General features: G+C 51.4%; 1 protein-coding gene across 2 annotated transcripts; it reads right to left on the bottom strand.

Annotated features, from left to right (window-relative positions):
• Positions 1–12,213: 12,213 nt before the first annotated feature.
• Shox2 (short stature homeobox 2) lies at positions 12,214–20,670 on the bottom strand. 2 transcript variants are annotated; one of them, XM_048347211.1, is made up of 5 exons: positions 20,107–20,670; positions 16,916–17,124; positions 14,514–14,571; positions 14,168–14,256; positions 12,214–12,596 (listed from the first exon to the last, which is right to left on the bottom strand). In XM_048347211.1, the coding sequence occupies exons 1-5, from the start codon at positions 20,546–20,548 to the stop codon at positions 12,303–12,305; spliced, it is 1,092 nt and encodes a 363-aa protein (XP_048203168.1). In that variant the 5' UTR covers positions 20,549–20,670; the 3' UTR covers positions 12,214–12,302. The 2 variants fall into 2 exon arrangements, with proteins under 2 accessions (XP_048203168.1, XP_048203169.1); XM_048347212.1 differs by having other exon boundaries at positions 12,214–12,560; positions 20,107–20,511.
• Positions 20,671–22,008: the final 1,338 nt, after the last annotated feature.

Raw genomic sequence — 22,008 nt, 5'->3', positions numbered from 1 at the left:
AACACAGATACTAAAACTTACAGATGCAAGTAAACGTTGCCCTTCAAACAGTCACCTTGACAGGCCAAATACTTAATCCAGCATTACTGTGATCCAGCATTCCTCAAAATATTTTGAGGAATTCATCTTTGAAACCGCCTAAAGTAAATTGGTATCAATAAACTTTAGTGTCCTTTATGAGCCATATCAGAAAATGTGTCTTATCACAAAACAGCTATGCTTAATCCCCACTCCTATACTTCATTTGTAGGAAAAAAAGAAACCAAAAGTATTATGTTCCCAGCTTCCTCATCCCAATGCCTGTGGCTAGCTCCAAAACTAAAGTCACCCTCAGAGACTTCATACTTGTCTCCATTAAAATTATCTCATAAAAACATACCATAGAGATAGGGTTTAGGTGTTTGTTTCTCACCATTCTTTTTATTTCACCGACACTTTGTCCCTGCTACCTGGCGCTTCGGTCACTGCTCACAATAACCGTGGGCAGGCGCCGCATTCGGGTCGCAGACACAGGCACACGAGTAGCGCAAGTGATAATGATGCTCTGGGAGACTTCTGCTCAGCATCCTAAGATATGACAGAGGAGATCTGGACAGCTCAGGCCCCGGATGCATGAAGAAGCTCCACAAAGCACCCCAGCAGACCTTCTGTCCTTAAAGGTCCCGGAATGGAGGATTCCGGGGAAGACATGGTTGCCTAAATCTAAGTTTGACACAAGTCCAGTGTGTGGGGCCCATCAGAAGGAGCACAAGGCAAGAGATGACTGGGGCTCGGATAAGGAAGGCAGGAAATAGTACAAAATCAGATGATGTATCTTCAGCAAGTGTGGGGCTCATAACCATAAGCTAGGGAGCCGCACATCTACAGAATGTCTGGGGTTTTAGGGATATAACTAGCGATGGTGACAGCATGGATGGATTTGAGGGGACTTGAGACTGGAGCATGAGGACTAGGTAGAGAGTTGTTACATCTCACACTGCCTGGGCTTCCCCCCAATCTCCCATCTAAACTGCTCTCATCAAGGCCGCCATTGAGCTTCCAATGGAACCTTCTCACTCATTGGTCAATTCTCAGTCCTCTGTTTTTCTCTTTTCATGGGTTTCTCTTCTTCTCCCCAACTTTAGGATGGAGCACTCCATCCTTCTTCTTTCTTCTCTTCCCATAGCATGGAGCATCTTCTGAGCAAGCCTGGAAACAATCCAGCTATCCAGCACTGTAACAGCAGATACCTAAATTACTATCTGTGCTCAGGGGCCATTTCCCAGCAGTCAAAGGAATGACACTGACGTGAATCCTAATAGGTAAGAATGAAAAGTAAATATAGGAAGTTAAAAGCATGGTATTTATAACCCTACATACAGAGAATTCAAACTCAGAGACAAATAGGAACAGAAGAAGGTTAGATTTGGATTTATTTCAAGATCACTGGTAAGGTTTTTTAGAAAAGGTATAAAAGAAAACAAAAGCAGAAGGAAGTAAAGCACTAAGATGAAAAACTATGAATAGATAAAAGCCAATAGCCATTTTTCTTTTAAATTATCTAATTAGGAACACTAGGATGCAATGTAGGAAATAAAAACTGAAAATTGTTCAGTACTATTTTTCTTTTTAAAATGAAAGTTAGAACTAGTTATTGTATATGCTAATTTGAATTAACAAAATAATGACAAATAAAACATTGTAAGAGCCCGAATACAACTAGTACTAGTTCTATTGTCCAAAAAAATTGAAAGTTAGAGCTAGAGAAGTAGCTCAAATTGAAGAGCACTTGCCTAAGTTCAATCCCCAGTACCACCAAAACAAAAACAATTGGAAGTGAAGGCATGTATACACCGGCCAGGAAGAGGGGACCCCTGCACTGGGTACTTCCCTCCTCCCCATGCAAATCACACCTGCTTCCAGCTGTGCAGAGATTTCAGGATGTGCCACCTCCCCTTCAAGATCCTCCCAGTGGCCACCAGCACCCAACCTTGTGGTAGAAGCTCAAGTGCTTACTCTACACTCTGAATTGAACACATGTATGTATGTGTATGCGCTTGCTCATTTGTTCATTCATTCGGTCAGTGTAGGAGATCAAAGCCAAGCCTTGCACGTGCCAAGGAGACGCTATTTTACCACCGACAAATGCAACCTTGCTTCTCTCCTTGATTTAAAAGTGTGTTGAAGAAATGATTTTTGTGGTTGTTGCTGTTATTGTATATTTTGCAAGTTATACAGGCTCTGAGAAACCAATGTCTTCTGTGAAGCGAGCAAATGTGTCCCAAATCATCACAGATATTATTCTTTACAAACGTCATTTCTGTAGCATTGAATGTGTAAGCGCTTGACGGTTTGATGAGTAGCAAGGAGCTCTCCAAAATTTAGCACACTTAATTGTTTTCTTTATTCTCACTGGAACTTTCCCTGCTTCCTTCCCATCATATCCTCTGTGACCCAGACTTGTCCTTCTTTCTCAATCACCACTGCCTTCAGAATTTCAGACCTTAGGGGAAGTCAGAAAAGGATGGTCTCGACAGATTGAAATAGAATGCGGTAGAGAGGGCCCATGGTGGAGAGTGGGAATTTAACAAACACCTCCATAGTGACAAATGGGTTGTATGCAGTGAAGCTTCTGGAATGAGTCACTAGGAAGAAAGGAGGCAGACAAAAGGATGGGTTCTTATCATGAAAACATGAGATCTGCCTATAAAATAAGTGGGGGGAAAAATCCTCCTGAGTAGTGAAAATATAGTAAGGAGAGTCACACCGGACTAGGACATAATGTGTGTGAGTTTTCATTCTATTCTAGCTCACATCTCAGTAGATCAAAAGATGGACCTTGGCCTCTTCAGTCTCACTGATCCACTGAGGCTTTTTTTCTTCTTATTTTGTATCCAATAAAGGAAGATGAGAAGTAGGGCAATGGTGGAGAGAGCCGAGGTGAGGTAGGGGTGAGGGGTGAGGAAAGGCTAAACTCATGTGTGCATCACTAACCTTGGAAGTTCGTTCGCTCTTTATCACACCATTCCTAACACACCTGGTTCCATGATAGCTCCCCGGCCAAGAGTTTCCATGGTGTGAAAGATCCACTCAGCTCTGGGCCCAGACCCACTGGGTTGCACTGGAACGACTGTCAGGGCCTATCCATGCTAATTTCCCACCCTGATCTTGGACAACTACCAAAAAAAAGAAAAAAAGAAACAGAGACCGATTATGTTCTGAATTAGTCAGAACCACATTTGTACCCAAGGAAGACTCACACACAGGCACACAACCCCACACACGAAGCAAAACCGGTGCTTGACTATTAACCTAGATCAATAGTCTCAGCAGTAAAGGTCAAGGGTCCAATGGGCTCTGGGAACCCCAGACCACAGTACTCTCCACCTTGACCAACTTGACAGACAAGCTGAATTACTCAGGCTGCTCCCTTCCAGGGCATCAGCAAAGAGCTGCCTGAGTGAGGGCGTGAAGTGGAGTCTTTTTCTGCCCACTAAGTACAAATTAAACAAGAAAAGGTAAACAAGCATAAGCAGAACAAGACAAAGAAGAAAGAAGAAAACAGAAACACGACAAGGATTCGTCGCTAACTCACTTTTTATCATTCAGATGCCCACTGCTGGTTCCGTGGACAATGATGAGAGATTGATCTGTGAAGGACTCTTCTATAGTCTGTGGGAATCCAGGCTGTGGTGTAAGATCGTGCCCTAGGCTATGGCAAAACAGCCCAACCCTAACTTCTGGGAGATGCTGGCATTTCAAACCTGACCAGAAACTGGGTGTGCGGGTGGCTCATGCCTGTGATCCTATCTACTCAAGAGCTGGCGATCTCAGGATCACGGTTTGAAGCCAGCTCTGTCAGGAAAATCCTTGAGACTCCTATCTCTACTTAACTACCAAAAAACTGGGAAATAGAGCTGTGGCTCAAATGGTAGAGCGCTAGCTAGCCTTGATCACAAAAGCTCGGGGACAGCACCCAGGCCCTTGAGTTCAAGACCAGCACAAACAATAAAACTCCACAAATGGCCAGAGGTTCATAAATACACATATAAACAACTCAGAAGCTTTCTGTCTTATTTCCAGAACACATGACCACAGACTTTGTCTTCAAGTTGATTATCTTAAAATTCCGTCGTCTGGAAATTGGGCAGAAGTGTCATTGTACTGAAATCAAATGTTATCAATGGCTGTGTTCCTTCTGCAGACTCTGGGTGAATGTTTCCCTCACCTAATCCATCTCCCAGGGGCCATCTGCTAAGGGGGGGGGGGACATCTCTGAGTACACTCCCTCCCTCCCTTCACCTGCAACTTTCCTCTTCAGCCTCCCTTGTAATTAGAGCGGGCCCAGCTAAATATTCCAGAAAAATCACTCTATCGTAAGATCAGCTAATGAGCAACTTTTCTTTCACGGAAACAGGAATTCCACTTTGCCACATAACCTATTTATAGGCTGCAGAAATGAGGGTATGACTGACTGAGGTTGAAGGAATGATTCCCTTGCCCAAATGGACCCGTTCCTCTTTTCAGAGCGACCCCTGATGACTATTCTCACCTATTTTCATTGTCTAAAATGTTTTGAAGGATCTAGAAGTAAAACTCCACTAGGGAGGTCCCTGGGCCCTTTGAAGTGAGCAGTGGATAGGATTGAGTTTTAATGTAAATTATATAAGCCTTAAAAGAAACACAATTGCTGACAAGTGAGAATTTCAGTAAACGTATTGTACACAAGACAGATAATTACATTTTAAACCAGAAATGCCAGTAAACATAATGCAAAACAGTGTAATGCAAGTACTGAAATTTGGGGCAGATGGATAGACTTTTTAAAAATCATTTTTAAAGGTAGTTTACTTTTTTCTTTCTTTCCACGGAAGCATCTAAAATGTATTCAATAAATATGCAACCAAAAGACAATCAATCTAATATCAAAGTGACTATGGAATAAATGCCAAGGTTTGATTTGTATGCTGACATTCCAGAATACAGAGGACTGAAGGTCAGAGACTCTGGGTAGCCACTGCACAAAGAAACTTCGTGTGTGTGTGTGTGTGTGTGTGTGTGTGTGTGTTGGTACTGGGGCTTGAACTCAGAGCCTTGGTGCTGTCTCTAAGCTTTCTTTTGCTCTAGGCTGGTATTCTACCACTTGAGCATCAGCTCCACTTCCAGCTTTTTTTTTTCTTCTGGTCCTGGGGCTTGAACTCAGGGCCTGAGCACTGTCCCTGAGCCTCTTTTGCTCAAGGCTACAATCTACCATTTGAACCACAGTGCCGCTTCTGGCTTTTTCTGCTTATGTTGTACTGTGGAATCAAACCCAGGGCTTTATGCATGCTAGGCAAGCACTCTACCACTAAGCCACACTCCTAGCGCAACTTCCAGCTTTTTTTTTTTTTTTTTTTGGCCAGTCCTGGGCCTTGGACTCAGGGCCTGAGCACTGTCCCTGGCTTCTTCCCACTCAAGGCTAGCACTCTGCCACTTGAGCCACAGCGCCGCTTCTGGCCGTTTTCTGTATATGTGGTGCTGGGGAATCGAACCTAGGGCCTCGTGTATCCGAGGCAGGCACTCTTGCCACTAGGCTATATCCCCAGCCCAACTTCCAGCTTTTTTGATGGTTAATTGGAGATAAGAACGTCATGCAATTTCCTGCCTAGGCTGGCTTTGATCCTTAGATCTTAGCCTCCTGAGTAGGTAGGATAACAGATGTGAGCCACCAACACTAGGTTCTTCCTGCGTTATTAAGGAGAAAGAAAGAACACTTTATGCTATACAGAGGCAGGACTAGTTGCTCATAAATCCCAAAATTGTTTAAAGAAAGCTTTATCCCAAAGTGCAGAGCATGCACATGTAATCAATATTCATACAGATGAATTAAATCAATTATGCACATGATACCCCAAAAATTTGCCACAACTGTCTGTAATCACAGATAGGTAAATTACAGTTCCTCTCTGCAAAATAACTAAAAATGTAATACATGGGAGTTCCAGGTACTTAATATATCTCATTTTCATTTGATAATTCCAATTTTTAAGATGTGTTTTAGGTCTCTGAGCAGATGTAGGTTCTTGGATGGTAAGAAATTATTTCACATGCGATTTGAGGCATGGCTTAGGTGGTAGAGCTCTAGCCAATGAACAAAGTATCAGATAAAGTGTGAGAGTTCCAGTCCCAGTCTTGGACAAAGGAAAAGAAAAGAAATTACTGAACACTTCACATCTACTAGGTATAGTTGATATTTGAACTCATATTAGCCATACATCAGGACAACAAACCTAAAAAGTATGGGCAAAAGGTTCTTTGCGCTCTTTATTAATATTATGAAATGGGGTGATATTAGTGACAGCTAAATGTAGACAGTGAAAAGAAGTTCTCCTAAATTTAATCTGTAATCAGGACCTAGTGGTTGGTTTTACGGAAATTTACAGTTGTAGTCAAATGTCCCTCACTTGGTGTTATCCGTGTTTTCTGACTGCTTTTCAAGATTCTGACTTGGCAGCCCTTGCATCTTTCTGGCATTTAGCTGCTAATGCTCTGTAAACGTGGGCCGCCAAGGCAAGGCAGATGGCCCTCCAGAGAACAAACCACAGCCACATATGGTAGACATTTACTTCTAACAGAGTGTGCTTCTTAACCTCTGGGTGTCGCTCCGCCATTCCTTTATAAGGGGACTCATTTCTAGGGAAGGTTCACTTTCCCCAAATGGGGCAACTCATCCACATGTGTTGTCCAGCCATTCAGTTGCACAACATGAGTCTCCATGACTTGGAATAATACATTCATCCTAGACTGCCTGGCACTACCATGTGGATTGATGAACTGTCTCTCCCTGGACGGTAAGCCCCTTGAGGACAGGGCCATGCCCCAGAGCCCAGTTTAGCAGTTGTTCATACTAGAGTAACAATACTACCTTCCATGTATATAGTGAAGTACAGTCTCTACATTGCTCTTGAAGATAAGTCTCCTGACTACCTCATGACATTTGCCACAACATTATTAGCTAGGATCACAAAATAGTAGGCACTGCCCACAAAGGGAAAGTCTGGCAATACCTTATTTTCTCCTAAGGTTTTCATTACAAAGATCAAAGCTTATCAGGTTGTTTACAGAAAACAGGTATTATTTAGAGTTTAGAATATACGTGCAAGATATTGTTCTAAGGATTTTATGCATATGAACTCATTTAGTTCTCCTTGTAACTTCCTAAGGCAGATACTATTTTACCATCATGTACCAATAAGGAAACTGAGACACAGGAAGATAAACTCATCCAAAAGAACAGAGCTAGTCAATGGCCAGGTTGAATCCTGAAATGATGGTGTTCCAGAGTGTACACTTGATAAGGAATCGACAAAGATCTGTGCTCAGGATATGTGGTCAGTTTCTTGAGCCAGGAAAAAAAAAAAAAGAAAACAGAAAACATGCTTACTTCTCCCTATGTGATTTGTTTGATTATATTTGAAAACCTTTTCTCATGCCAATAGAAGTTCATGTAAGTACTGTACTAAATTTTCCTATATTGAAGGCATATGCAACTGTTACTTTGACTGGTGTACAAAAATACCCCAAGACTTGAGGAATTTTGTTGTTGTTTCATGAGTTAGAGAAATGAAGGCATTGCCTAGGCATCCAAAGTGTTATATATTCACATCTGTAAGTCTTTCGTGGAGATTTCCATGTTTTCTTATATAACAATGTTCCCTCCTTATCTGAAATGTTCAGAGCTCCTTCTGTACCTGAGCTTGAAAATTATCTAATTCTTTTTAATGCTTTTGGTTTTCAACTTGTGCAAGGGCAAGCACTTGCTTTCAATACAATGTTTGACACTTTTTCATGTTTTCATGTTTTTATTTCAGTTGCCTTGCAAACATGCTAGTAAACATCCAACCATAAGTGTAAAGATTTAAAATTCGGGGTGTGTATACATATATCAACAGGAGTTATGGGTTATGTATATTCCAAGCCTATATAAATTAGATTTTGAGAAAACAAGCATCACAGTAGTCAAGACAGGCCAAAAATAAGACATTCCAAGTGAAACATAAGAACTATGTTGAATTAATTATCCATAAGTTAATGCTCTCGTTAAGAGTGACATATTTATTATTTCTGGGTTTGTGATGTTGCATTAATGCATTTTGACTAACTGTCCTAATGGCACATTAAGAAACCATTTCAGGCCTTTTTCTCCCCATTGGAATTTGCAGGCTTTTATTTATGTTTGAACTGCAATAATAGGTTAAAAAACATTCACTCACTTCGCTGTGTAGAATGCCATTTTCTTCTGCCCAGAAACATTTAATTAAAGCAGGATATAACTTCAGTAATTATTTTTGCACATAATGAGTCCAAAATTAATAGTCAATTGTAAGACTGTTTTAAAACTGGGAGACTGACAATCAAAACAGTCTTAAATGCTTTCGTTTATGCGATGAAAAGGACTTAGCCTTTAATTCCCTGACACACATTAAACTGATTTCACAGACTTTCTGTACTGGTGTTGCACATAGTCAAGTGCTTGAGGTTATGCAAAATAAACAATCTTGAGATCTTATTACAAATGTTTGCAATTTATGATGTAAACTGATTTGTGAACGGGGAGGAGGAGAAGAAAACCAACAGGATCCCAGGTTGTTGAAGCCAAAAAGACATTTTTCAGAAATCAAAATAGTTCTGAAATTTGAACATTGTATTATACTAAAGTATTACCATCTGAGGATCTAAAAAGCTCTAAATCTGGAGCAGGGGAACTCGAAATAGATGTACATCAATTCAGCTCCAAGCAAGGGCCCCATTCTTACTGGGATTGCTGGATAATTGGGTCCTTCACACTACTTCTGTCTTCAATAATCTCTTTTAATAACACCTCCAGATATGGGTTTTGTAACTGGGATGGGTTTACACGCCTGGAAAAGTTAGAGCTGAAGGTGAGAATCCTTTTTATAAATTATCCGTTGAGTTTTGACCTAAATGGCATGCACGTTGGCCCTGGGGTGGGGGGGGAATGGCTTGGGGGAACCCCTTATTTAAAGGGGTTTGGCCCTGCTGGTCCAGGTGCCTGCCCGACAGTTTGAGCCCCTGGAACCTGGGCCCTGTCTAGGCTTAGGAACTTGCGCCCAAAGGGTCCCCGAGGCCCCTGGAGCCGCCCCAGGAGGTGCAGCGGGTACCGAGGACAGGCCGCGAACCCTGGGCCCTCCGGCCAGTTCCCGGAACCCGCGCGGGCCCTCCAGGCCGCCGGGGAACCCTGCTTGCATCTCGCACCTCCCCGGATTTCTAGGCCAGTTCTCCTTCGATGACCTCTGAAGCCCGTCGAGGGTCCCAGGAAGCGTCAGAACCCGCATCCGGGGCTGAGAGTTTGCGGGTTCGGACGCCCAACCCCGGCTTGCAGGGGGACCACCTCGGGCGCCCCAACCCCTAGGGCGGATGTTCCGGGCCTTCACCTCCCCCCTTCCCTCCCCCCTCCCCGTCCAGGAAAGCTGCCAGGCCGGACCGCGGCCGCCGCGATCCTGCCCGCCGCGGGGGTTAAAGCGGGAACCGGGCCGCAGCGCCCTCGGAGGCCCCCGCGCCCGGCTCGGCCTCCGGCGCGAGCTCGGGCGGAGGAAGGCGAGGGGTGGCCGCGCACGGCTGCGGGACGCGGGCAGGGCCGCCGGCCGCCACGGCGGAGGCTCCGCGCCTTCTCCCGCCACCTCCAGCCCGGGGGCACTCGGGGACCCTGCGACCTCGGCAGAGACGAAGGCCCGGCCAGGCCCTGCGCGCCCGGGGCGCACGACTTCACCCCCTCTGGGGACGTCCGGGCGCGGCGGGCCGCGGGGACCCTGGACGCCAGGTGGGGGCCGGGGTGCCCTGCCCCCGGGGCACCCGAGGCTCTCAGCCCCGCTCCGCTCCGGGAGGCCGGGTGACCCGGGCCGAAGGTTGGTTGTGCCCTAGGCCAGGAGGGCTCCGGGGAGCCGCTCTCCGTCCTCCCCCACCTGGACCCCTGGAGGAGACGTGGGGTCCAGGAGGCCTCGGGGAGGGGATTTCCTCGTCTGGGCTGTTTTGCTCGTTCACCCAGCTTCGAAGCTGGGTGCCAAGCTCGGGGTGGAAGGAGCGATCACCGGAGCCCAGGGCCACCTGGACTGCGCAGGGAGGGCAGAGCTGGTGCTTCTCAAGTTGGGATATTCGAAAGAGATACACATCCATCAAAAAGGAAAAAGAAAAAGAAAAAAAAAAGAAGGACTAGCCCAGATATTTTAATAGTAACAGGAACAAAGATGACGCGAACCCCATCAAATGAAACAATACTATTTTCATTCAATTGATCGCAAAGTGTCTTCGATTAATAGCTTGGCACTTATTTAAAAGGTTTAACAGAAGTGGAGCAGAAACATTTTGTACTGACAACACGTCATGAGATAACAGCGTCTCCGTTGGTTTAAAATAACTTAATACGCTAGAAAAAATATGGCAAAATATAAATAATTTTGTTTTCATGGAGAACAAATAGTTACAAAGCTCAACCGCATATATCAAAGTTCAGTGAGAAGAGCTTTTCTTCTTTCTTGTAAATTAAAAGGAAGGAGGAAAAAACAAAAAAACAAAAACAAAACAAACTCCCCAAAACCTTGAGGAGGCTTTGCTAGAGAATTGGGATACAGCTTCTTCAGTCCAAGTTGTCCCCCCCGCTTAAATAGCTACATGAATTGAAACAAACAACACAAAAAGATTACTTGAATAGATACACCTTTGTGAGATACAATGCAAACGTTGAAAGTCAACCATCAATTCACACATTATAGCCAAAATAAACTTTGTTCATGTGTATCCACATATTTTACACAAACCTAGCGCCTGTATCTAGCTGGGTGTTGTCGAAGCTGAGTTGACGGGGGTCGAGAGGTGACACAGAGCAACGGTCCTGTGGCAGGACTTCAGGAAACAGCGGGAGAAAACACAAGGAGGGGGCCGGTGAAGAAATACTGATTAAGCGCCTAGGTGTGGCGGTGCAAGGTCATAGACCTACATTACTCATTTGGTCTTCTTGTTTCCTTTTTTTTTTTTTTTTTCCTTTCCTCACTTTTTCTGCCCGCCTCTACATCTTCTTGGGAGAATTAAAATGTAATTTTTTCCCCCTTCTGACTTTTTTTCTTTGCAACCCCATGATCAAACATGGGCGAATATATATGTGTAGGGACAGATGGATTTCCAGTTGCGTTCGGCACTGCAGAAGGAATTGGAGCAGGGGCTTGGGAGTAAAGGGGGAAGGGAAGACACCATCCATGGAGTACAAGTAGCATGCAAACCAGAATGTGCTGTCAGCAGTCTCGACAGTTCTGCCAGCATTTCTCAGAGGACTTATTGTCTGTGGCATCTTTTTTCTTTCTCTCTTTCTTTTTTTTTTTTGTATTAACACTGTTCCCTCCTTGTTTTCATACCGATTTCCCTCTCTTCTTGCTCTTCCATACACGATGGGTTGAAACTCAAAGCGTCTGATGCAACGTAAAAGGAGGCCCGCCTCTCTTATCAAATGTCTCGTATTAAAGTGAACTTCGCAGAAAAAGGTCAGTTTCAAAAACCTGTGAACTCCCCAGCTGCGCACGCATTTCATTCAAATCTTAATTCTTTAAATAAGTATAGCTCTTCCTTCCGCTTTGCCTTCGGAGCCCGTTGAAACACACCCTCGCACACGCACACACACGCGCGCACACACGCACACGCACACTCACCCGGTGCACTGAAGTCGGTGAACCCTCCCCGCCCCCCACCCCCACCCCCACCCCCAGCCTCAGGTCTCTCCAGATCCATCCAGGTTATTTTTCCTGTAATTTTGTTTTGTGTGTTGTGTTGTTGTTTTTTTTTAATGTATAAAACATTTTAATAGCTTTACTGCGTCGTTCTCTCTCTCTCCTCTCTCTCTCTCTCTCTCTCTCTCTCTCTCTCTCTCTCTCTCTCTCTCTCTCTCCTCTCTCTCTCTCTGATTTCGGCGTCTGCCGGATCCTCGTCGTGTGTTTTTTTTCCTCTCTCTGGTGTCTCGGTTCTAGTTCGAGTGTCACTGCCGGCAAGTCCGTCCTCGCGGGGCGGTGGGTCCGCGCCCCCTCTCCCGGGCGCGCGGGCGGGCGCGCGGGCGCGCGGGGCGCGCAGTGCCGGGGGCGGTGCGGGGGGCCGGTGGGAGGGTGGGGGGTTCGGCGGGGGTGCGGGTGGGGGGAGCCCTCGGCCGGGCCGGGAGGGCACGAGGAGGAGGAGGAGGAGGAGCAGCAGCAGCAGCAGCAGCGGCGGCGGCGGGGCGGGCGCGGTGGGCGTGCGTGCGGGCCGGCTCCGGCTCGGGCTCCGGCTCCGGGGCGCGCCCCGCGGCGTCACAGCCCCAGGGCGGCCGCGTGCTTTTTGGCTTTCAGTCTGAGATCGGCGATGCTGGAGTTCTTGCTGGTGGTCTTGGCGGCGGCGGCGGCGGCCACCACCGAGGCGGCGGACGCCGAGTCGGCGGCCAGCGTGGCCAGCGGCAGTCCGAAGGGCGGCGCTGGGAACATCATGTAGGGCGCGTGCGCGGCCAGGTGCGGGTGCAGGTGGTGGTGCGCGTGCGCCACAGCGCTGTCCAGCTGCAGCTGTGCCTGAACCTGAAAGGACAAGGGCGTCACGTTGCAATGACTATCCTAGGGTGACAACAGAATAGAAACAAGAGCATTAACGGCGTCCGGCCAGGCGGCGGGGACGGGGGAGGGAGGGGGGCGAGGGCTCAAGCTGCTCCTTCCCAAAATGACCTTCTCCTCGTCCTCAGGCTGAATCTCGGGGGTCACTCAGGTACCGCCCACCCCACCCCCATCCCGGAGACCCGAGGATGACTGGGAGACTTAACTTGGCTGCTACAACATCCGCCACCTCCACCTAACCGCGCTGTCCTGGAAAAGCCAGAGGTCACCTGCCTGCTGGTTCAGGCATGGCACACCTCGTCCCAGAACTAAGCAAACTACAAAACTTTTCCTCCTCGCTTAGGGAAGTTTGGGGGTCTGCAGTATATCTGCCATAACAGTGCATCCAGACTCCTAACTGTGACCGTCACAAGATTATCTAGGGACTCATGGATGGAGAGGCCTGGCCCAAGTGGAAGACTCCCAGCCCCCCCCCCCCCGCCCCCCAGCAAGCAAGCTGAACAGGCCCAGAGTTCAAACTTCAATAGAAGCAAAAAGGAGGGGAAGAAAAAAAATCAAAACAAAAACAAAGGAATAGCTGGGCATCTTGTCAGAATTCATATTCCAAATAGAAGGTTTCATTTGAGGCCTGAAATCCTGGCTCTCTAACTGTCTTTCAGGTGGTCCTGATTCTGCTACTCCGGAGGACCTTGGCCTCCTAAGTAGGAGCAGTCCTCTTTAAGTTCTACCCTTCCTCTTTCAAAACCCCACTAGAGAATGCCAAGAGAACTGTGGTGCCAAGAAGGCTAAACTCTCCCTAACACTATCTCTGAAAGCATAGGGTTACCCACGTGAGTCTTTCCCAGTCCGGGGTGCTGGCCAGTACCATCTCAACTGCAGGGGGTCCTGGCTAAGGAAGGGGAAGGCCAGGCACTGGTTGGGAAAGGATTTTGCCCTCAGGCTCAGAGAGTGGGGAGTTCAGAGCGCTGGGATTTCCCAGGATTAAATCATGCCTACAGGCTGTCATTTTTTAAATGTAGTCTTCAAGGTTTCTTTTCCACTGCTAAGAAAGGGATTGCTGGGGTAGGGTGGCCCTAGGAAAATCAAGGCTTTCCTTTCCATCAGAGACAAAGCTTTGTTTGCAGAAATAGCGTTTTAAAAACAAGTCTGAGTTGGGAATACTTGTATTTACTTTTCTCCCACCAGAGACATTTAAAGTGACTTAGAGTTAGAAAATACCTAGAAAAAATATTTAGAGGGTTGCCTTAGAAACACTTTAGGGCTAACCTCTGTATTGGATTTGACAAAATCATAATCAAAAGGCTTTTCCTTCTTCTTCTAGAGTGCAATCTTTACTGCATTTTAAAAAAGACCAGTTGCTGCACTCAGGCCCCTTTGGGGATTCCCGTGAAAACAGGAAGGGCATTCGAGACCTCCATACTGTATAGGTTTTTAAAGGGGAGTGGGTCCACTATATCATCTTGAAATCGATTCTCCAGCTGCGGGGACATTGGGGCTCAACAGTGCAAAGAGGAATTGAGGCATTTTTTTTTCTTTTACATTTAGAAACAGCTTTGATACTAGACCGTACTTGCCTGCTGAAAGGGCATCCTTAAGGCACCTACGTTGACATAGGGTGCGACTCTACAGGCTTCAAACTGGCTGGCGGCCCCTATCAGAACACCTGTGAAAACACAGGGAAACAAAATGATCACGCTCGGGGGAACATTTCTACCATTGTTTCTCAGATTCTAAAAGATCATACTAGAACTGAATTGTTATTTTTCCACAATGGCTGCCATCGTTAAAATGATTTTATTTTAAACTTTAGAACTTGCATCAACTGTCTTTAGAAGAGTTTCTTAGATCTCTCTCCCCCCCAACCCCAACCTCTCTTTTTACGTAGCATTGCAAGTGTTTTATGTTTTAGAAGAAGCATACCTTTATGGAGTTGATTTTCTTGTTTTCTACATTTAGCTCTTCGGTTTTGGAACCAAACCTACAAATTGGAGGGGGGGAAAAACCCTAAATGTTACTACCTCCAAAATGTTTTAAGTTACTAGAGTACTAGCATTTTAGGCATGACCTTCAAAATAAAACAAGCAACCAATAGATTATATAAAGCAGCCCCAATATCCCAAATTAAAAATACAAATGAGGTTCAGAAATAGGAGGGTTTCATCGGCTACTGAAATATGAACTGCTTCTTGATAAATTACCTCCAGCCTTGGTTTCATCCTTTTACATTAGGACCCCCAAGGCCCCAGATACTCCCTGGTACCTGACACCAATGTGATAATGGATTTAAATGTTTGCCCACTTAAGACCCAAAAAGAATGGGCTCAGTAATAGCCTGTAATATTAATTAGCTTTATCTTGAAGAAAACCCAAACACTAATACTTGGGGGGGGTGGCTTGTAAGGAGGGAGAGGTAATTAGTGTCATAACAACCTCACAACAAAGAAGTTTAGGATTTCTGTGCTCCTCGGTGTAGCAAGAGTAACCCAGCAGCAGAATAATTGTGTCATTATCATGATAATCTAATATGCCTTCCTAAAAAAAAAAAAAAAAAGGCACTGCCTGCAGTTAGGACAGTAGGGAAGATGGGGGGGAGGGTAGCTCTGATACTTAAATAATAAAGACCAACCTTCTTAAGTAAGAAAACAACAACCTTCTTAAGTAAGATAAAAGAAGAGCACTCCCCGGAAGTGGGGAGTGGATGGAGCTTGACTCTAGAAACTCCTGCATACTAAAACTGGTCTTCTTACATAATCGCCAACTTTTAGAGAGGCAGTATGACAGATTATTGTTCAAGATTCAAATAAAGCTGACTTTTATACTTCAGTTCCAATAATACAGCATATTGATTGATTCACAAATTAATGCCTTTTTAAAAATCCCATGAAAGAAAAATATTGTTTCAGAGATTTTTCTGGTATGCTTTTGAAAACAAGTGTCACATGAATATGAATCTTCAAAAAATTTTCCTTGCTATTTAATATAATAAAGGGGTGGGTTTTGTGCCTGATGTGTCACTGCTGTGGCCTGAGGCTTCTTGACTCCCCCCCCCCCACACACACACACCAGAATTGAGATACTATTCCTCAGACCTATAATAATCATCACGGTGTTAAGGGGTTTGCTAGCCTCCAGAGATGTCAAAGCACATAGCAAAAGCAGGGAAGGCTTTCAAGGCAAGTCTGACACGGTGCTCACCACGGCCACCTATTATTATTTTCCTCCTTCAACCTTACAAGACCCCTTTCTTCCTGATCCTATTACAAGATGCAGGGGAGCCCCCAAAAGAATTGCGCCTATTTCACTACAGATGGTCATCTCAGTGCCCAGAGACCCAGGGAGTATCTGTTACAGCCATACTTTAGAACAGCTGCAGGCATTCTAGCCTAAAACTGCTCCATGTGTTCAAACAAATAATGACCATCATTTTCTCCTATGTTATTATTTGAGCGGAAATACAATCTGAAACGTTTAAATGTATTCCCATAAAGCTGGAATCATATGTATGGATGCATAGCATTTTCTCTCTTAAGGCTCCCCAGATCACTTATGCTATTACAATTCACCTCAATGACCAAAAAAGAAAGAAAGAAAGAAAAATCTGCTGCCATCCTAATTTTACGGGGATGGGTACTTGCTGGCGATCAGGCTTTAGGCCGTTTTAAAATTGGATTTCTATGCACTCAGGTTCCTTGCCTTGGTCAAACGAATGGACAAAGCATAACACAAACGCGTTCATTTCTCCGCTGCTTCACACACGGTTTAAAAATGGACCTGCCACCGGCAGACTGTAAATTTCTGCTCTTAACAGTTACTAGTTTTCTTTATAGTCTGTACATCTATAAACCTAATTGGCATATCCGCTTGGCAAACTTACATCCCGGGGCAGATCCTCAACGAAACTTACAGTCCAGTGAGGAGAATATTCATTGTAACTTTTTTTTTAAAAGCATTCAGAGATAAAACGTTTTCTGTGGGATATTTTCCTCAGGCTTATAAAAGTAGGCCCATTAGAATTAAACCACATTAAAGACAGCGCGAGGCGAAGGGGGTGCGGTTCATAGAAACTCTGGGAGCAGACCCAGCCCCGCTTTCTTCTTGGGGGAACATATGTGGAGATTGTGGGGGGGGGAGGGGTAGCTGGAGACGGGAGGACTAAGATTGGCTTCAGAAAATGAGAAGTCTGGTGAAGCTAGCTAGCCCTCCCCGGCTCATCTCCGGGCAGACTCCCCCGCGGAGCGAGCCCCCTCCGAGCTGCCTCCCGGTCCCCCCACCACCCCCATCCCCGGGAGCTGGGCGCTGCCCGCCCGGGGCCCCGCCGGTACCTGCACGCGAGCCTCGGACAGCCCCAGCCGCTGGCTCAGCTCCTCGCGCATGAAGGCGTCCGGGTAGTGGGTCTCATCGAAAAGCCTCTCCAGCTCGTTGAGTTGTTCCAGGGTGAAATTGGTCCGACTTCTCCTCTGCTTGATTTTGGTCTGGCCTTCGTCCTCCATCCCTTTCGCATCGTCTTTGCGATCCTTCAGATCGGGGGACACTGGAGAGGGCGCCGCGGGCCGGAACACACGTGCGCGTGCATCGCCCCACGCACACACCAGCAGCACACCAGCACACAGGAAAAGAAAAAAGCACACCAAACGCCGTTACCAGATTTGTCTGCAGGAAGGATGGAGGATGCCACCCCCTCTCGAGAGCCACCCCCCCCACCCCCGCCCCGCGCCCCGTCCTGCCGGACACGGCGTCCCGGACGCGCAGCCGAGCGCAGTCGCCTCTGCGGGGCCGCTGGGTCGAGGCGCGTCTCCACCTCCCCCCGCCCCCCCCACCCCGCCACCGCGGCCTCGCCCCCTGCCTCACCGTCCTCCCCCCCCCCCACCACCACCACCACACCCCGCACAATTCCCTCCCTCCGAGCACTCACGCGCTCCCACACCCGGGCAGGAATCAAGAGCGCCGCGCCCGGCCTCGCCCCGCGCGCGCGCTGGGTGAAAGGGCGCGGCAAGGCCACGCACGGGCCCCGGCCACGCCAGCCATCGTCTCGGGGGGGGGGCCCGGCCCGCGGTCAGGCCGGCTCCCGCCACCTCGGGCCCTCGGGCTCCCGCCACCTCGATGCTCTAATTGAACCTCGGCGGGGCCGGCGCCGGGGTCGCCGCGGGCGGAGACCTCGGTGCTGCGCCGCGCAGGACGCCGCCTCCCCCGGAGGGGCCGGGCGCCGTCCAACGGCTGGGGCCGGAGCTTCTCGAGGGTTCCACGGGCTGCCGGACGGCCCCCGGGCCCCCTACCGCTCTAGGTGGTGTGAGCCCAGGCGCCCACGCCATGTTGGAGGCCTGGAGGTGTCGCGGCCCACGCCAGGCCAGAGGCGGGCGGCGGAGGGCCGAGCCCGCGGCGGGCAGCGAAGCCCAGAGCCTCGTCGGCTCGCTCCTGCTCCCTCCCCCGTGGAAACGCACACTCGACCCTCAACGCTGAAACCCACAGAGATCAACAGGTTCACGAAGAACATTCCCGATCCTCGGTTTCTATTGGTTGCTTAAAGCCCTTTCATGCATCCAGCCGCTCGGATGTTTAATAAAATATGCATTTTCTGCGGTGGGGTAGCGAGCACACATCCGCTGCTACTTTCCCCGGCCTTCCCTGGTTAAAAACAGGAGCTCTGCGAGGGTGGGCATCCACAGCCACTGCGGGAACACACACACACACGCGCGCACCCCACGCGCGCACACACACGCGCCCAAAGGCCTCCACGGAGAGACCACCGTGACCTCCATCTCTGAGTCTGGGCCGAGCCTGCTGCGTTTGCCCTCACATCACAGCCGGGTGGCTTGGGCTCTCCGCAGATCTTCACGATCAACGTGGGGGTAAAAAAATCAAAACGTTTCTACAACAGCCAGTGTTCAGAGAGAAACGAGTCTCGGCCCTTAGTTTGGAAATTACGGATCCCAGGAACGAGGTCCCGGGGTCCACCCGAGGCTTCAGACCTGAAGGAACCTCGCAGTCTGGGTCTGGCGTGGGCCTGGAGGCACCGACCCGCGGTAAGGGGGGTGGGGGGGAGGCCTGCCCTGGGACCCCATTTCTCTCCAATTTCAGCAAGACCTGGCGAAGACAAGCCTTCCACGGCTAAGGCCAGACTGCCTTGCTACGTAGTCATCTTACAGGCAGCCGGCGTGTCTGGGTGGCAGAGTTCATTTTGTGGGCATTTGTCCTTCCTGCGGGAAGGAAGGGGACTACGTGGTCGCCCGACATTAGGGATCAATTTAATAGGAAAATGTTCCCTCTGATCCTGTAGTGGATTTCAAGACGGAACCGCATCCCACAGAGTCTGCTAAAGGGGTGGTGGTGGTGATGATGGTGATGGTGGGAAGGCTTTGTCTATTTCTTGTCATCCACACGAGTGGATACCCCCTTAAAGTTTGGGGGGGTGGGGGCCTTTAGAAGAAAGAAGTCCAAATCGAAGTTGATTAATAGACTTCATATAATTTCTACTTCGCTCCCAAATTTCCACTTAATGGCCTAAACAGGAACAGACCGTGTTATAAACAACTTAATTGCTCGCTTCAATGCCGGATTCTACGCATGCCACATATTTTCTTAATTGGAAGAATATGGCAGCCCACCAGTTACTGCAGCAAGCCCCACGCGCCACATTAATTTTATTGTCGAACTCCTTGGGATGGAGGGAGGACGGTCCACCGTGGAGGGGGAAAGCCATCCTCTCCTGACGCTCTGCTGGCCTCCAAGACGGCGCCCCCCACCCCACCCCCGACGGGACCCCGGAGCCCGGGCCCGGGCCAAGCAGTCACGAAGTCAACACGGACCACGGTCCTCCAAACAGAAACCCACACGCCGCAGCCGGGGTGGATGGGGTGGATGGGGGGGGGGGGGGAACGAATCGGCGCAGCCTGGGGCTTCGCTCCGGCAGGCAGAACGGGAAGTTTGGGTCTCCGAGCCCCCCCCCCCCGGCCCCCCGAGGCTGGGTCTCCGCGGAGGGGGCGACCCCGGGCCACGCGGCTCGGCCCCGATCCCCCCCCACCACACACACCACCCACCCCCGGGCTCCGGAGGTGGCAGCCTCCGTCGGGCCGCGTGGCGAGCCCCAGCCCGCTCCCCTCCGGACCGCCGGGCTGCTCGCCCCGCGCGAACTTCCACGTACGCCGCGGCCCGGGGTCCCGCGGGCCGGGCTGCGTGCGGGGCGCGGCGGGACGGACGGACGGACGGACGGACGGACTGGCGAGGGCCGGACGCGCGCCCCGCGCTCCCCTCCCACGGCGGGACCCACCCCGCCCGCCCGCTTGAGCGTGCGCACCCCGGGGCCTGGTCGGTCACCTCGCTCCCCGGCGGGGCCCGGCGGCGCGGGCCTCCCCTCCCCACCCGGCCCGGGGTGGGGGGGGGTGGGGGAAATAAAAAAAGGCCGTGAAGGCGGGAAGGGGAGCGTGGCCCGGAGTTGGGGTGCGGGGTGGGGCGGGGAGCGTGGCCCGCGCGGCTGGGGTGGTGGTGGGGACTGGGAGTGGGGGGGTTCGGCTGTTACCCTCGGTCAGCCGCGGGCTGCCCGGCTCCCGGCTTCGCTCGGCGGCGCCCATGTCCAGGTCCCGGACGGGCGAGCGCCCTCCGCCGCCGCCGCCGCCGCCTCCGCCCGCGCCGCCTCCGCCTCCGCCGCCGCCAACGCCGCCAACGCCGCCAACGCCGCCGCCGGGCGCCCGGAGCGCGGGGCTGCTGCGGTCGTCGCGGCCCGGCTCGGCGCAGCCGCCCGGCTCCCGGGCCCCGCGCAGCGGCCCGCTCTCCAGCACCTCCCGGTAGGTGATGGCCTCCTTCTTCTCCTTCACTTTCTGGTCGAAGGACTTGGAGACGAACGCCGTGAGTTCTTCCATCGCCGCCCGCCGGCCCGCGCCCGACCTCTCCCTGCTGAGCCCCGCTGCTCCTTTTTTCCTCCTTCTTTTTTTACTGCTCCAGCCCCCCCAATAACAGCACATCAATGGGGCAGGGGTGGGGGGAGGAGGGGAGGGGGAGGAGGGAGGGGAAGAGGAGAAAGAAGAAAGGACGGGGTGGGGGGGGGGAAGAGAGAAGTCGAAGGAGGAAAAGAAGTCGGAGGAGGAGGAGGAGGGAGGGGAGGACGGAGGGGAGGGCGGGGAGGACCGGGAGGGGAGGCCGGAGGCGGGGAGGCCGGCGGGGGGCGCGGGCGGAGGCCCGGGAGGGTGGCGGGGTGGGGTGGGGGGTGGGGGGGAGGAGGCCCCCGCGGGGAAAGGCGGACCGCGGCCGGCCCGCGCGCCGCTCCGCTCCTCCGCTCGGCTCCTCGGCGGCCGGCGGAGCTGCTCCGACCGTCCCGGGGCCCGGGGTTCCGGCCGAGCCGGCGCCGCGCCCCGCAGCCGCGCTATTTATACTTCCCGGCCCGGGGGGCCCCCCGCGCGAGTCACCGCCCGCACCCGGGGCCCCGGCCCCTTCCCCCCGGGGGGCCGCCGCGCCGCCGCACCTGGGGGCGGGGGCCCGGGAGGGGAGGGGGAGCGGGGGAACCCGAGAGAGGAGAGATGGGATGGAGAGCAGAGATTGGGGGGGGGGGGGGAGCCCGAGAGAGATGAGAGAGAGCCGGGCGGCGGGGGGGGGGGGGAGAGGAGAGAGGTGACAGATGATGCGTGTGTGTGCGGGGGGGGGGGAGGTGGGAGAGAGCCAGAGGTGGGGGAGAGGAGGGGGGCGAGATCGTGCGTATCACATAGATATATGTATATGGTGGGGGGGGGGACGACCCCGTCCGCGCGGCCGGACCGGTGGCCCAGGGAGCCCCCGGCGGCCCCCGGCGGCCGCCCGCCCGCGCGCTCGGCCGTGAATCCAGGGTTGACAAGGACCCCTAATTAATTTAATTAGGCGTGGGTTCCGCGCTGGTGTCAGGACTTAGTTCAGCACCGCGAGCCGGGAGTCGGGAGTCCCCCCCCACCCGCGGGGGCGGGGCCGCGCGGAAACCGCGGAGCGCGCGGCGGCTCGGCCCGGGTCCCGCCGCGCCCCGGCTGCCCGCGGGGGCCGCTCCGGGCGTCCGGGAGTCCGGGAGTCCGTCCGGGCCTGGGTCCCGCGCGCGCCCCGACCCCACCGCCCCCCTCCTCCCCGGCCGATCCACGCGCCCGCCGCGGGCTCCCGGGCTGCCCCGACCCGGGGGCACCGGACCCGCAGCCGGGCTGAGCCGCCCCGCGTGGACTCACTTCGGGGAGTCACAGCCGCGGCTCCGCGAGACCCCCGTGGGAAGGGAGGGAGGGAGGGAGGGGCGGCCGGCCGGCTGCGCATCCCCGGCCCGCCCGGGTCCCCGCGCTCCCCCGCGCGCGCCCAGGACGGGTCTGCCGCCCTCCGCTCCCGGGACCCGGGACCCGGGACCCGCCCGCGCCTGCCCTCCCCCTACCCCACCCCCCCGGGCCGCCCCGGCGCTCGGACCCCGGCCTGGACGCCAGCC

Source organism: Perognathus longimembris, chromosome 5 (genome assembly GCF_023159225.1).
Source record: "Perognathus longimembris pacificus isolate PPM17 chromosome 5, ASM2315922v1, whole genome shotgun sequence".
Classification (NCBI taxonomy): domain Eukaryota; kingdom Metazoa; phylum Chordata; class Mammalia; order Rodentia; family Heteromyidae; genus Perognathus; species Perognathus longimembris.
Note: the sequence above shows the minus strand (reverse complement) of the source record. Positions and strands in the feature narration are given on the sequence as shown.